The 15,546-nt window shown below is 43.8% G+C and overlaps 1 protein-coding gene across 3 annotated transcripts in view; it reads left to right on the top strand.

Annotated features, from left to right (window-relative positions):
• arsg (arylsulfatase G) overlaps positions 1-10,885 on the top strand; it is a 104,744-nt gene extending 93,859 nt beyond the window's left edge. For all 3 annotated transcript variants that reach the window (XM_055653932.1, XM_055653933.1, XM_055653934.1), the window contains one exon: positions 2,301-10,885. In XM_055653932.1, the coding sequence (XP_055509907.1) occupies positions 2,301-2,578 (278 nt within the window). In that variant the 3' untranslated portion in view covers positions 2,579-10,885. The remainder of the gene's footprint in view (positions 1-2,300) is intronic.
• Positions 10,886-15,546: the final 4,661 nt, after the last annotated feature.

The raw sequence follows: 15,546 nt of genomic DNA, 5'->3' as shown, positions 1-15,546 counted from the left end.
TTTCTCCAGCATTTTTGTCTACCTTCAAACTGGATTTGTTCTGAGTTTTGTGAACTGGACACAACTGGACAAGTTTCCACATTGTTAGGTGCGTTTCAGGTCGAGACCCTTCTTCAGAATGAAGGAATAAGTCTGAGGAAGGGCCCCAACCTGAAGACATAGTCTAAGGTAGGGTCCCAACCGGAAATGATTCCTATCCATGTTCTCCAGAGATGCTGCATGAACTGCTGAATTACTCCAGCAATTAGAGGATTTTTTTGTGGCATCTGCAGTTCCTTGTGTTTTCAAGTTTCCATATTGTTTGGTTGTTGACACCACTGCAACTCTACTGGAGTATCTTGGCTTGAGGCAGAGCTGGTACAGGAGTGTAAATTAGTGGGCAAAATTAGGGCACATAGTATTGCCGTAGAGTGCTGACATGGATAGAAAATTGGTTGGCAGATAGGAAACAAAGAGTAGGGATTAACAGGTCACTTTCAGAATGGCAGGCAGTAACTAGTGGGGTACTGCAAGGCTCGGTGCTGGGACTGCAGCTATTTACAATATATATTAATGGTTTAGATGAAGGGATTACAAGTAACATTAGCAAATTTGCAGATGACACAAAGCTGGGTGGCAGTGTGAACTGTATGGAGGTTTCTATGAGAATGCAGGGTGACTTGGACAATTTGGGTGAGTGGGCAGATGCATGGCAGATGCAGTTTAATGTGGATAAATGTGAGGTTATAAATGTTGGGGGAGTCCAGAACCAGGGGCCACAGTTTAAGAATAAGGGGTAAGCCATTTAGAACAGAGATGAGGAAACACTTTTACACACAGAGAGTTGTGAGTCTGTGGAATTCTCTGCCTCAGAGGGCGGTGGAGGCCGGTTCTCTGGATACTTTCAATAGTGAGCTGGATAGGGCTCTTGAAGATAGCAGAGTCAGGAGATATGGGGAGAAGGCAGATACCGGGTACCGATTGTGGATGATCAGCCATGATCAGTTTGAATGGCGGTGCTGGCTTGAAGGGCTGAATGGCCTACTCCTGCACCTATAGTCTATTGTCTATTGTAAATATGTTAGCATATGAATGACAGCTCCATCCAAGACCGCTAGGAATTTATAGAATTGTGGACGCAGCCCAGACCAACCTCCCTTCCATTGACTCCATTTACACCTCTCGTTGCCTCGGCAAGGCCACCAGCATAATCAAGGATGGGTTGCACTCCGGCAACTCCCTCTTCTTCAAGATTCAAGATTCAAGATACATTTAATTGTCACATGTGCCAGATGGCACAGTGAAATGAAATTCCCATACAGCCTTACAATAAAAAAACACACACTAGAATTTGACATAAAACATCCCCACACAGCAGAATCAAAGTTTCCCACTGTGTGGGAAGGCACCAAAGTCAGTCTCTTCCTCCACTGTTCCCCATGGTCAGGGCCTCCCCAAGCCCTCCGCAGTTGCAGCTATGGGCGGCCCGATGTCCCTCTTCCCTCTCTCATTGGGTAAAAAGAATCGGGAGTGTGAAAGAATATGCCTCCAGATTTAGGATCAGTTTCTTCACAGCTGTTGTCAGACAACTGAACCACCCTACCGGCAACTAGAGAGCAGACCTGAACTATTATCTACCTCACTGGAGACACTCAGACTATCTTTGATCGGACTTTAACTTGCACTATACGTTATTCACATGACATCCTTTCTCATGTATCTGTATAGTGTGGACGACTCAATCGTAATCATGTATTATCTTCCCGTTGACTGGTTAGCACGAAAACCTTTCACTGTACCCTGGTACAAGTGGACAATAAACTAAACTCAAGGCAAGGGAATAGCAAGGGAAAGCAAGCCATGCTTTGCCTCACAGTCTCAAATCCCAATATCATTCTACTTAACCCAGAAGGTCCACATTGATTGGTATGGGTGTCAGGGGTTATGGGGAGAAGGCAGAATGTGGTTAGGAGGGAGAGATAGATCAGCCATGATTGAATGGTGCAGTAGACTTGATGGGCTGAATGACCTCATTCTGCTCCTATTACTTATGACCTTATTGCTGATTAGAGCAAAGTGACAACTTCATCTTCCTCATGCACATACGTAACTCCCTCATTCCAAAAACATTGCCATGAAAAAAAACGTATCACATGTTTGTACAATGGGGAAGCATTGAGACCGGGACAGAGGTTGTAACATTGTCATCTTCAACTTCATGTCACCTGATTGACATTTAAATGTGCTGCATAATTCTTATAAAACCGGGTCATAGAGTTGTGTAAGAACGATAACAATATATTGTTTTCTTATGGTTTTAGGTGGTGCCAAAGCCTGCAAGGGTGGAGAGGGGCCGGCACAACAACATGACCCTCCTCTGATTTTCAACCTGTTGAATGATAGAGCTGAAGGTCAACCTCTAGATCCGCTCGATGCTGAGTACCGCGCCGTGTTCCCACAGATACAGAGGGCCCTGGACAACATCATCCGGGACATCTCTACAGACAACACCTCAATGGCTGATTATTCCCATGATCCCGCTGTAATTCCATGCTGCCAACCAAAGCACGTAGTGTGTAGGTGTGAGAATGTGACCTGAATACCTCTTCATATTTTAATGATTGTTTTCACCCGGAATGACTTTAGGTTCCAATGTAGTGTAGAGAATAACTGTGAAAAATAGCAGGTAAAGAGGTATTGGTAGGAAGTACTGTGCCTAAGGTACCAAAAATACCTTGGGTAGATTTAAAATAATTGTAACCTTCTGAATAAGAAAAGAAATTGGCCGTCCTGAAACCAGAATGGTTTAGATCATGCAAGGAGCAGCATGACACAAAATACAATTGGTGTCAGTGTGCTTGTCTCAGCTGAAGGTGTTTTTTAACAAGAAGCTGAAAGACAAGATCATAATCATAATCATTATAATCATAATCATATAATCATACTTTATTAGCCAAGTATGTTTTACAACATACAAGGAATTTGATTTGCCATACAGTCATACTAATAAAAAGCAACAGAACACACAATTTCTTTTAATCAGAAACATCCTCCACATTCCTCACTGTGATGGAAGGCGAAAAAAAGTTCAATCTCTCCCCTTCTTTGTCCTCCAGCGGTCGGGGGCGTCTAACCTTCCGTTGATGGGATGATCTTACTCCCATAGCCAGTGGCGGGCCTCCTCATTGGGGCGATCAAGCTCCTGCATCAGGGGGAAATCTCAGCTCCCCCACGCCAGGCGATCTTCCCTGGGTCGGGACTAGTTGAACATCGTGCGGTTTTGGTGCTTCCCGATTCGGTCTCTCCCGAGACTGCGAGCCCCTTTATGTAAAGGTCCGCGGGCCGCGGTTTGAGCGTCGATCCCAGGCAAGGAATCGGTTCCGATGGTAAGTCCACGTCCCGCAGCAGGTCTCAGACAGTCCCGAGCAAGGCCTCCAGCTCCACGATGTAGGCCGCAGAGCGACCGGAGATACGACCCGGACCCAATCGCATCTCCGGCAAGGTAAGAGATTGAAAAAAAGTTTCCCCGACCCCACCTGCCCTTCTCTCACATAAAACAAACCGGAGAACATTAACACAAACTTTTTAAACACATTAAAAATAACAAAATTTGTGACCGCATTTAGAATATTGTCTTCAGTTCTGGGCACCATGTTATAGGAAAGATATTATCAAGCTTGAAAGGGTTCAGAAAAGATTTACGAGGATGCTGCTCGGACTAGAGGGTGTGAGCTATAGGGAGATGTTGAGTAGGCTGGGTCTCTATTCCATGGAGCATAGGAGGATGGGAGATCTTATAGAGGTATACAAAATCATGAGAGGAATAGGTCAGGTAGATGCACAGAGTATTTTGCCTGGTAGGGGAATCGAGGATCAGAGGATATAGGTTCAAGGTGAAGGGAAAAGATTTAATAGGAATCCGAGGGGTACCTTTTTCACACAGAGGATGGTGGGTTTATGGAACAAGCTGCCAGAGGAGGTAGTTGAAGCTGGGACTATCCCATCGTTTAAAAAACAGTTGGACTGGTACATGGATAGGACAGGTTTGGAGGGTTATGGACCAAGCGCAGGCAAGTGGGACTAGGGCAGCTGGGACATTGTTGGCGGGTGTGGGCGAGTTGGGCCGAAGGGCCTGTTTCCACACTGTATTACTGTATGACTCTAAGACTGTAGACGAGGTTGCCATCAAACGCCACCCCGTGGTCATCATAGAGTCATAGAGAGAGTAATAGTCATACAGCATGTAAACAGGCCTTTCGGCCCAACTCATTCATGCCAACTAAGATGCCCCATCTAAGCTAGTCTGTTTATGGCCTATGTTCCTCTAAACCTTTCCTATCCACGTACCTGTTCAAGTGACTTGTGCCTGCCTTAACTATATCCTCTGATAGCTCGTTCCATATATCCGCCACCCTCCCTGCTTAAAAGTTGCATCTCGGTTTCTTATTCAATCTTTCCCTTTTCACTTCTACTTTCATTGACAAAATGGAATTGGCTTACTTCTCAATGTGGAGTTTTGAAAAAGATGTAATGGAAAAAAAGGGAGTGAATGGAAAAATTGAACTTAGATCTGCTAGATGTATCATAAAGTGTAGATTTTGTTCATTTTTTTTCTGTGATTTTGGGCAAGCTTTTCGTTTCCTCTTCCTGCTGTGTGCTTATTTACCGAGGCTGGACATTTACTAAATTCATAGCAAGACTGTCTTGACCTCGTACATTCAGGCACAATACACCTTTTGATGTGGTGTTCATCTAATTAAAAGGATATGGTTGTTTAATGGAATCTACAGCACCCTGGAAACACTAGGCACAGCATAATGAAATTTAACATGATTTTGGAGTATGAATATCTTGGGCCAGAAGTCAGCGAATAAACAAAACAAATTATGGGAGAAAGTTCAAGGACATTTCAGCACAGTAAGTGTAGAACATATTTAGAGATTGAACATGTAGTCCGATTATAGAATGAGCAGGTTCAGTAGAAAAAGTGAGGCAAGCGTATACGTGAACTTTTAAAATTCTATAGGAGGAAAGAGAATGATAAAATATATTAATCGTTGATTGAAGCAACAAAGATGGATCTCGAGAAATAGCATAAAAGAGAGGGTCAAGGAAGTCCTTTCCATACTACAACAGCTATCACAGAAGAAGGCCTAGGTAGAGTGCATGTGGAGCGGATGTTTCCTGTAGTGAGAGAGTCTAGGATCAGAGGGCACAGCCTCTGCATAAAAGGATGTATCTTTGGAATGAAGTTGAGGAAGGAATTCTTTAGCCAGAGGGTGGTAAATCTGTGGAATTCGTTCCCACAGACAGCGGTGGAGAGCAAGTCATTGGGTATTATTAAAGTAGAGATTAATCGGTTCTTGATTAGAAAGGCATCAAAGGTTATGGGGAGAAGGTAGGAGAACGGGGTTGAGAGGATAAATAAATCAGCTATGATTGAATGGCGGAGCCGACTCGATGGGCCGAATGACGTAATTCTGCTCCCATGTCTTAGGATCTAATGACCTTATGATCTTATAAGGGGAATTTTACTTCGGAGTCACGTGAGTGACTACGTGAAGAAACCGCCAGGACGCATGCGTGTCATATCGCTTCACGCATTGCGAAATGACAGGCGGGGTGGACGTTCCCCCGCAGCGGTAATTTTGAAACCGAGACCGCAGGTAAGTGAATTACTCTGTGGTCGTTTTTTGTTTCCGCGCTGTTTTTTACAGGGGGAAACTGGACAAAAATAGAGTCCACAAGGGCTGTGTCTAAAGCTGGCTGGGGAGGACCGCGGAGTTGCAGGCAGCCAGCAGCAGCTGAAGGCACCAGCATCACCATGAGTGCGATCAGCTGTGCCCGACTTAGCACCCACGCCGGCCAGATCAACACCACGGCCGGGCGGGAAGACTACACATAACAGAGCTGTTGACTCTGACAAGTCAAAACGGCAAGCGGGGGGAGCATCCCCCTGCAGCGGCAAGTTTTAAAAACCAAGACCGACAGGTAAGGGAATTACTGCGGTCGTGTTTTGTTTCCCGTGTCTGTTTCTTACAGGGGGAAACTATGGACAAGAGTCCACAAGGGCTGCACTGGCTGGGAAAAACCGCAGAGTTGCGGGCAGCCAGCAGCAGCTAAAGGCACCAGCATCACCGTGAGTGGGATCAGCTGTGCCCGACTTGGCACCCGCACCAGCCAGATCAACACCACGGCCGGGCGGGAAGACTACACAAAACAGAGCCGTTGACTCTGACAAGTCAAAACGGCAAGCGGAGGGAGCGTTCCCCCGCAGCGGCAAGTTTAAAACCGAGACCGACAGGTAAGGGAATTACTCTGCGGTCGTTTTTTGTTTTCCGTGCTGTTTTTCACAGGGGAAACTATGGACAAGAGTCCACAAGGGCTGCACTGGCTGGAAAGAACCGCGGAGTTGTGGTCAGCTAGCAGCGGCTGACGGCACCAGATCACCGTGAGTGGGATCAGCTGTGCCCGACTTGGCACCCACGCCGGGCAGATCAACACCACGGCCGGGCGGGAAGGCTATACGGAACAGAGCCGTTGACTCTGACAAGTCGGACTGCAAGAAATGCCGCGGGGACCAGTGTTGCTGGGGCCAAATGGAGCGGCTTATGGAGCAGATGCTCCAACGTGACAGACTCTGGGAGATGGAGTCTTGTCACCATGGGCTATACAAAACACCCACAGCAGCACCTTACACAGTGCATCTCCCTCGACAGAGGGGAGTACTGGGGGTCAATTCTGGGCTGACCCTGAAGAGGGGTTTGCTGAACAAACAACAAGTGTGCAGGGGGTGCAGGAAGGAGAAAGAAGGAGCTCGATGAGGAGGCAAAAACCCTGGGGCTCATAAAGGCGACGACAGGAAGGACCTCCTACATGCAAAGACAGCACCCTTACGCACCCACCAGCAGAGCAAGACAATCAGAAGCTGGTGAAAGCTCAAAGGCCGGACATACAGTACAGCGGTCTTTTTTAGGCCATGGCCCAGACCGGCCTTCGTGGAAAATGCGCAAACCCCAAACCCAAACCCAGACACCGGGGCCTCAACCTCCTCGAAGACTACACAGGAAGAAGTAAACTTTCCACTGGTAACCATAGAGGTAGGTGGGTCTGGTCCCTTACAAATTATAGGAAGTGTGAATAAAACACATCTCAGTGGGAGATTACACTTCTTTTGGGGGGCATGGAGTGCATTAACAACAGACACTTATATCCTAAACAGTATCCAGGGATATACCATTGAATTTGTGCACAAAAATAGCCCCAGTTCAGCATGTACCGAACCGAACGTTCGTACTTTCACGAAAAGAATAATTGGAAGCACATGCTGAACGAGTGAGACCCCACGCTAAGGGGGTTATTGAAAAAACCCAACACGATTCTCTGGAATTTGTATCTAATATCTTTACCAAAAACAAAAAAGATGGTGGTTGTCACATCATCATAGATTTGACCAAATTGAATACATTTGTGCAGTATATTCATTTCAAAATGGAAACCTTTGTTACTGCCAAACAATTGATTTCCACGGGCTACTTCATGGCCAGCATCGACCTAAAAGATGCTTACTATTCAGTGCCTATACGGACTGATCACAGACGTTATTTAAAATTCAACTGGATGGGGCAGCCCTGGCAGTATAGAGCTCTACCAAATGGATTAACATCAGCCCCAGGCTGTTTACAAAAATTTTGAAACCAGCCCTAGTGTTGCTTCGGAAACAAAAACATATGATCATGGCCTATCTAGATGACATATTGATTGTGGGCTAAACTTTGGAATTAGCCAAACTAGCTGTATCAGCCACCAAACAATTGTTTGAGAAACTGGGGTTTATCATCCATCCAGTTAAATCTAAACTAACGCCTTCCACCATAATGGATTATTTGGGGTTCACTGTTGACTCAGTTCACATGTCGGTGACTTTACCAAAGGACAAGGCTACAGTCTTAACTGAGGCCTGCAACAACCTCATTGACATCAGTGAACCATCTATCAGATTGGTAGCAAGGGTGATTGGCAAAAAAGTGGCTGCTTTTCCAGCCACACAATTTGGACCTTTGTATTATCAAAATTTACAAAGGGCAAAAATACAAGCGCTCAAAATTAATGCTGGTCATTTCGGCAGACCAATGAAGCTACCAATCAAAGCAATTATGGAATTAAAATGGTGGAGGGATAACATTCGGCATTGTTCCAGCCCTATAATTATCAGCAACCCCTCAGTGGTGCTACAAACTGATGCCAGTGCACTTGGTTGGGGTGCGACCAATTCCATCTCCAGCTGTGGAGGTAGATGGAATGCACAGGAGGCATCATTACTACAGACACTTGGCATAAAGTACCTGGAAATGTTGTGTGCGTTCTATGGCCTAAAGTCATACTGTTCTGGAATATATCACCAGCATGTTAGACTACAGATTGACAATACCACCGTGGTGGCATATATTAACCATATGGGTGGAATCAAATCGACATCATGTGACAATCTGGCTAATACAATTTGCCAATGGTGTATCCAGAGAAATATTTGGATATCAGCTACTTACCTGCCAGGTAACCTAAATTCAGTGGCAGACACCAGGTCACGCAAATTCAATGAAAACATCGAATGGATGTTGGATATAAAAGTATTTGCTGATATTGTAGCACGGTATGGAACACCAGATATCGATCTATTTGCATCTAGACTCAATCACCAGTTACCAAACTATGTTTCTTGGGAACCAGACCCTGGGGCATCAGCGATAGATGCTTTTTCGCTGCATTGGGGGAAATTGTTTTTTCTATGCATTCCCTCCTTTCTGCCTCATCAGTCGGGTATTACGCAAAATACAACAAGACTCGGCGTCTGGTATTTTGGTAGTGTCCGATTGGCCTAATCAACCATGGTTCCCTGTGATACTCGACATGGCCTTAGAACCATGTATCACCATCCTGAAACGACCAGATTTGTTGGTTCATCCCGTAACTGGGGATAGCCATCCATGTCATAATACGACAAACTTATTAATTTGTAGAGTTTAAAGAAACCTCTACTGGAACTGGGACTGACGGACCGAACATTGAACATTATCTCAGCGGCTCACAGGCAGTCCACCATAAAACAATATCTGGTATACATCAGGAAATGGGAGATATATTGTCACAGAAACAACATCACTTACAGCTCGATGAACATAACGTCTGTTCTTGAATTCCTGGCAGGCCTCCATTATGATGAGGAGCTCAGTTACAGTGCCATTAACTGCGCCAGGAGTGCCCTTTTAGCATATCTATGGCGAGGATCAGAGTGTCATTCTGTTGGGACTCACCCCCTGGTAACCAAACTTATGAGGGGAATTTTTAATATCAATCCCCCAAGAACCAGGTACTCTCAAATATGGGATGTGAGTATTGTCCTAACGTTGCTAAGGAATTGGTCTCCAGCAACAGCTCTGTCCCTGCAAAAACGGACGCATAAAACAGTCATGCTGATGGCTTTGGTCACAGCACAAAGTCTTTACATAAGTTAAGGCTGGACAATATGACTTCTTCAACAAGAAATATAACTTTTCATATTCACGAATTAGTCAAACAGAACAGACCGCCTCAAAATAGAATTTAGGGCTTACCCTATAGATGATCGTCTCTGTATAATAAGACATTTATTGTTATATATGGAGAACACCAAAAACATCAGAGGCTATGAGATGGCACTACTAATCAGCCACAAGCAACCCCACAAAAAAGTGTCAGTTCAAACTATTTCCAGATGGCTGAAACAGGTTTTAACAACAGCTGGAGTGGATACTAACATATTCAAATCTCATTCCATCAGGGCTGCAGCTACATCGGCAGCTATGGAGTTGGACGTACCGATGGACCAAATCCTGGAGACAGCAGGATGGTCAAGGGAAAAAAAGTTCCAACAATTCTACCATAAACCAGTGGTTAAACCTGGAACTTTTGCAGAATCAATTTTAAGTTCTGTAATATGATTTCACCCCATGAAATAGGGGCTATAATTTGTTGTTAATAACTTTATCATGGATTTCAATGTCGGATTCATGTTTAAACATGTTAACACAATTCCTCCCTTAGTCAATTAAGGCAGATGTGATGCATGGACTCGTTTCCACGGCATGAAATCACAGAGCTTTGAAATCTTCACGTAGTCACTCACGTGACTCCGAAGTAAAATAGTAAGATTAAACGAGAATTTACCAGTTCGAAGTTTGATCGTTATTTTATGAGGAGTAACGTTGAGGGATTACGTGCCCTCCGCTCCCACCCTTGATTATAAAGTTCAACTGGTATCCTCTTCTCTAATCTTACTATGTTCAGTCATTTACTGTTATCTGTGATTTCTCACCGCTGCTTTGAAGAATAACACGCATGCGTCCTGGCGGGTTCTTCACGTAATCCCTCAACGTTACTCCTCATAAAATAACGATCAAACTTCGAACTGGTAAGTTCTCGTTTAATCTTACTATTAATAGGCAGAAACAAAGAACTGCAGGTGCTGACTTACAAAAGATACAGCATGCTGGAGTAACTCAGCAGGTTACTCTGGAAACCTGCAGAGTAGGTTCCAGCATCTCTGGAAAACATGGATAGGTGGCATGTACTTGAGTTGAGTTGTGGTTGAGGATGTGGTTAGTATTTCCAAGATGCAGCAGATTCCATTATTGCACAGGTGAATTGTAGGAGCAGAACAAAGCCCTAAATACCCTGATTTGCTATTTCTCCAGAATATTCACATGATAGGATACCTTTTGTGGAAATGGTGTCCAAATAAAATCATTGAATTTGAATAACTTGGAAGTGACAAGATTTGTCAATGATTTGAGGGAACAAAGACACTGCTCGAAAACAGAAATGCAAATTATATGTACACATAATAAACTTACGAAGATAAGAATTACACAGCTTAAAGGTTTATCTACTTATTTCATGAATGGTTTTATAATAGGTGAGGATGAATATGATAGAGACCTAGGAGTGCCGGTGTCCAACACATCTAACTAATGCAGAGCAGCAATCAGCACGATCATAATATATTGAACAGTTTGGTTGAGTATAATATAAATCAGAAGAGATAGCGATCAAACTTTATGGTATTCAGATAAAATGTATCCTCATTTCAGGAGATTGGTAATTAGTGAACAGATTAGACACCATCGCAAAGTTAAACACAAAGTGCTGGAGTAACTCAGCGGGTCAGACAGCATCCCTGGAGAAAAAGGATGGATCATGTTTCTGGATTGGACCCTTCTTCAGACTGAAAGTAGGGGGTGGCAGGTGGCGGAGGGGTGTGGAGACAAGAAAAGCCCAAGATCTAAAGCATCTGCAGTTCCTTGTTTCTACAGTTTGGCTAGACACCATAGTAGTTGTATATCTTTTTTTTTTTTTAATCTATTACTCATAGCATCTGGACTTTGTTGATCTCATCATTTCATGTTTATTCCTAAATGCTGTTTACCTAAGTAGTTAACACTAATAGAGTGTTATTGCGTATTGTAAGGGGAATTGAATGCCAGCATGCAATTATTCTTCAGTTATATGGGGCACTGATGGGACCAAATCTGGACCACTCTGTACAATGTTGATCGCCTAATTTAAGAAAGGATATTAAAAGCATTTCGGGGAAAGTTTGCCTAATAAATGCAAAGAATGGATGGGTTGTTGTATGATTAAAGCTCATAGAGGCTAGACTTATATGTGCTGCAGTTGATAAGTGTCAGGGTGACTTGATTGAAAAGTAAATGATCCTGAGAGGTGTTGACAAGATAGATGTGGGGAGGATATGTAAAACTAGAACCAGGCTTGATGGAAGTTTAAAAAAAACCACAAATCCAAAAATAAAAAATCCTGGGAAAACTCAGCAAGTCAGGCGGTATCTGTGGAAAAAGAAACATTGGAGGTTAGTAATGGGAGGGAGGCGGTTCATAAATTCACAGGCGATAGGAGCCATTCGGACCATCAAGTCTACTCTGCCATTCAATCATGGAATATGTTTTCCATCTCAACCCCATTCTCCTTCCTTCTCCACATAACTCCTGACACCTGCACAAATCAAGAACGGCCAGGTACACCATCAGGGTCAGATGCCTTCCAAGGGATTTTCTGACATTGGTCTTGGCGACTGAGATTACAGTGTCGCAGGGTGCAATGGGGGCCCTGGGAAGTCACATTGATATTCTCTCGTTCAAAGTCAGCATAGGGAGTATTGAGCGCATCTAGGAGTGATGCCACTTGAGCTACAACTTGGTTTCGCCTTCTAGGAAGTGATGTTGTGCAAGCGCTGCCACAGTTGCTGAATGTCCATATCATTGAGGATTGTCAGATGAGCAATGATCTTATTGAACAGCAGAACAGACTTAAGAGGCTGAATGGTCAAATATTGCTCCCAATTTGTATGTTCATGTGGTAGTCCAAAAGTTTATTTAGTTAATCACATTCAAATGTTCTAATTACCATTGTTGGATATGATCTTCTGTCTCCGGATCATCAGTGCAGGTTTCTCAAGTGGTAGTTTATGTTGTTTCTTTACATCATCAATAAATATCGGTAACAATATCTCAAGAGGGGATCTTATTGAAACATATAAGATTGTTAAGGGTTTGGACACGCTAGAGGCAGGAAACATGTTCCCGATGTTGGGGGAGTCCAGAACCAGGGGCCACAGTTTAAGAATAAGGGGTAAGCCATTTAGAACGGAGACGAGGAAACACTTTTTCTCACAGTTGTGAGTCTGTGGAATTCTCTGCCTCAGAGGGTGGTGGAGGCCAGTTCTCTGGATACTTTTAAGAGAGAACTAGATAGGTAGGGCTCTTAAAGATAGAGGAGTCAGGGGATATGGGGAGAAGGCAGGAACGGGGTACTGATTGGGAATGATTAGCCATGATCACATTGAAAGGTGGTGCTGGTTCGAAGGGCCGAATGGCCTACTTCACCTATTGTCTATGTGGTAGTTTATGTTGTTTCTTTACATCATCAATAAATAGCTTTCTTCTTGTGATTTATATTTTTATTTTCTGTTATAAATGGATTACTGTTTGTGTTAAATTAAGCCGTAAATGAAAATGAGATGAATTATTTAGGATATTTCGCGTGGCGCAGCTGGTAGACCTGCAGTCTCACAGCACTAGAGACCCAGGTTCGATCCTGACCTCGTGTACTGTCTGTGTAGAGTTTGCATATTATCTCTGTGAACGCATGGGTTTTCTCCGGATGCTCCGGTTTCCTCCTACATCGCAAAGATCTGTGGATTGCAGGTTAAGTAGCCTATGTAAATTGCTCCTGGTGTGTACAGGGCGGATGAGAAAGTGGGGTAAAATAGAATTAGTGGGAAAGAGTGGTTGATGGTCGGCTAAGACTCGGTAGGCCGAGGGGTCTGTTTCCATGCAGTAACTCAAAACTAGTTTGCTCAATCATATTACTCATTCATTTCCATGTTTAAAGGTCATATCACACACGATCTGTTCAGTACTCTAGTTTCATAATTGGTAATGTTAGCTGCAATAATAATACTGTAAATGGGGGGAAAAATGGTGGAGTTCCTGTTTTAATTAAAACTGAGTCTCTGGTGACGCTTTCATAGCAGTGTGAAATGTGATCACATATTACAGCTCACCATGTGGTTTGTGGAAAATCTGAGAGCGATCATTTTGACTTCCTGCTCCATAAAAGTACCCTGGATTAACAAAATATTTCAAGTCAGTCTTTTGAGTTTTGCCAAGATCTTGAGATGTGAGAATTCGTGTTTCAGGAAGTCAGTTTTATTTTGAATTCTGGAAGTCTAATTTTGTGTTTCGTTAAGTAAGCAAGAAAACTCACTGCAACGCAACTAAGTACTTCCTCATCCCCTGAACACTTGATGTGCCGCAATGAGAACTTAATCTCCACAGGAAATTGTTATTATAAGGATGTGACTTGAAGGATATTTAATGCGTCAGAAACTGGACCGCACATGTAAATCCATCCGTACACTAAGGCAGATCCCAGCCCAAGGCTTGTTCACAAAATTCCGGGGCCATTCATTTGGGAACAGTTGTTGAGATTGGTTCCCATTGTATTTCACCTTTTTAGTTGGCTAAAAAGCCCCACCTACCCTTTACAATGGAGGCAGGACAACACGTACAACCATTGATCCCACAAGTGTGTTTGCAGAACATCAATCCGGTACTTCAAAACTAACTTTTTATCTTTGTTTACCAGGGCAAGAGGTACAGAAGTGTGAAAATGCACATCTCCAGATTCAGGGACAGTTTCATCCCAGCTGTTATCAGGCAACTGAACCATTCTATCACCAACTAGAGACAAATTCCGTCCTAACATCTACCTCATTGGAGACTCACGGACTTTGCTGCACTTTATCTTCCACTTAACGTTATTTCCTTTATCCTGTATTTGTACACTGTGGATGTCTTAGTTGTGATCATGTATAGTCTTTTCATTGACTGGATAGCACACAACAAAAAAAGCTTTTTACTGTATCACAGTACACATGCCACTAGTAGGTAGATGAATGGAAGAATCAGGGAGAAGTTAATGGGAAGACAAAGTGCTGAAGTAACTCAGCAGGTCAGGCAGCATCCCTGGAGAATGCGGATAGATTATGTTTTGGGTCAGGACCCTTCTTCAGACTCAGATCCAGTCTGAGGAAGGGTCCCTTCCCTAAAATCACGTATTCCTGTTCCCCAGGGATGTCTCAACCTAACACATCACCTATTCCTCTGCTCCAGAGATGCTGCCTGACCCGCTGAGTTACTCCAGCTTTTTGTGTCTATCTTCAGATTAAACAGCATCTGCAGTTCCTTCCTACACATGCTGCCTGACTCGTTGAGCTACTCCAGCATTTTGTCTCTTTCCTTGGTAAACCAGCAAGTGGCTTGTAGAAGTTAATGGGAATGTGGGGAGTATCAGTTACAGGGAAAACTACTGGGGAACGACTCCGTGTACCAGCATAGACTGGATAGGCCAAAACACCTTCTCTCTGTGACATATGGAAATATGAAATTCAACAAGATCACCAGTGAAATGTAACTGCTAATCAAGAAAGAGGAAGAGGGAAAATTGTCTGGTTTATTAAGGAGGGATAGAATTAGAACATATAAAGTGTAGCATGATAAGGCAACGTCAACCTATGACCCTAAGAAAGAGAAATCCTGTGTTACAAATTTATTATGAGTTCTTAAGTAACAGGGCAGGGAAAGGGGATGCCTATGGGCATATCATATTTGGATTTCTGTAAATCATTCAATGGAGTAAGAAAGAACTGCTGATGCTGGTTTAAATCAAAGGTAGGCACAAAATGCTAGAGTAACTCAGCGGGTGAGGCAGCATCTCTGGAGAGAAGCAATGGGCGACGTTTCGTGTCGAGGCCCATATTCAGACTGATATCGGGGAGGGGGCGGGGACAAAGATAGAATGTAGGTGGAGACAGTAAGACTGGTGGGAGAACTGGGAAGGGGGAGGCTTCTCGACCCGAAATGTCGCCCATTCCTTCTCTCCAGAGATGCTGCCTCACCCGCTGCGTCACTCCAGCATTTTGTGTCTAAGCATTCAATGTAGTTGCATTTA

This window comes from Leucoraja erinacea, chromosome 23, assembly GCF_028641065.1.
Source record: "Leucoraja erinacea ecotype New England chromosome 23, Leri_hhj_1, whole genome shotgun sequence".
Classification (NCBI taxonomy): Eukaryota; Metazoa; Chordata; class Chondrichthyes; order Rajiformes; family Rajidae; genus Leucoraja; species Leucoraja erinaceus.
The sequence above is the reverse complement of the archived record's forward strand: the minus strand, read 5'-3'. Positions and strand labels throughout refer to the sequence as shown.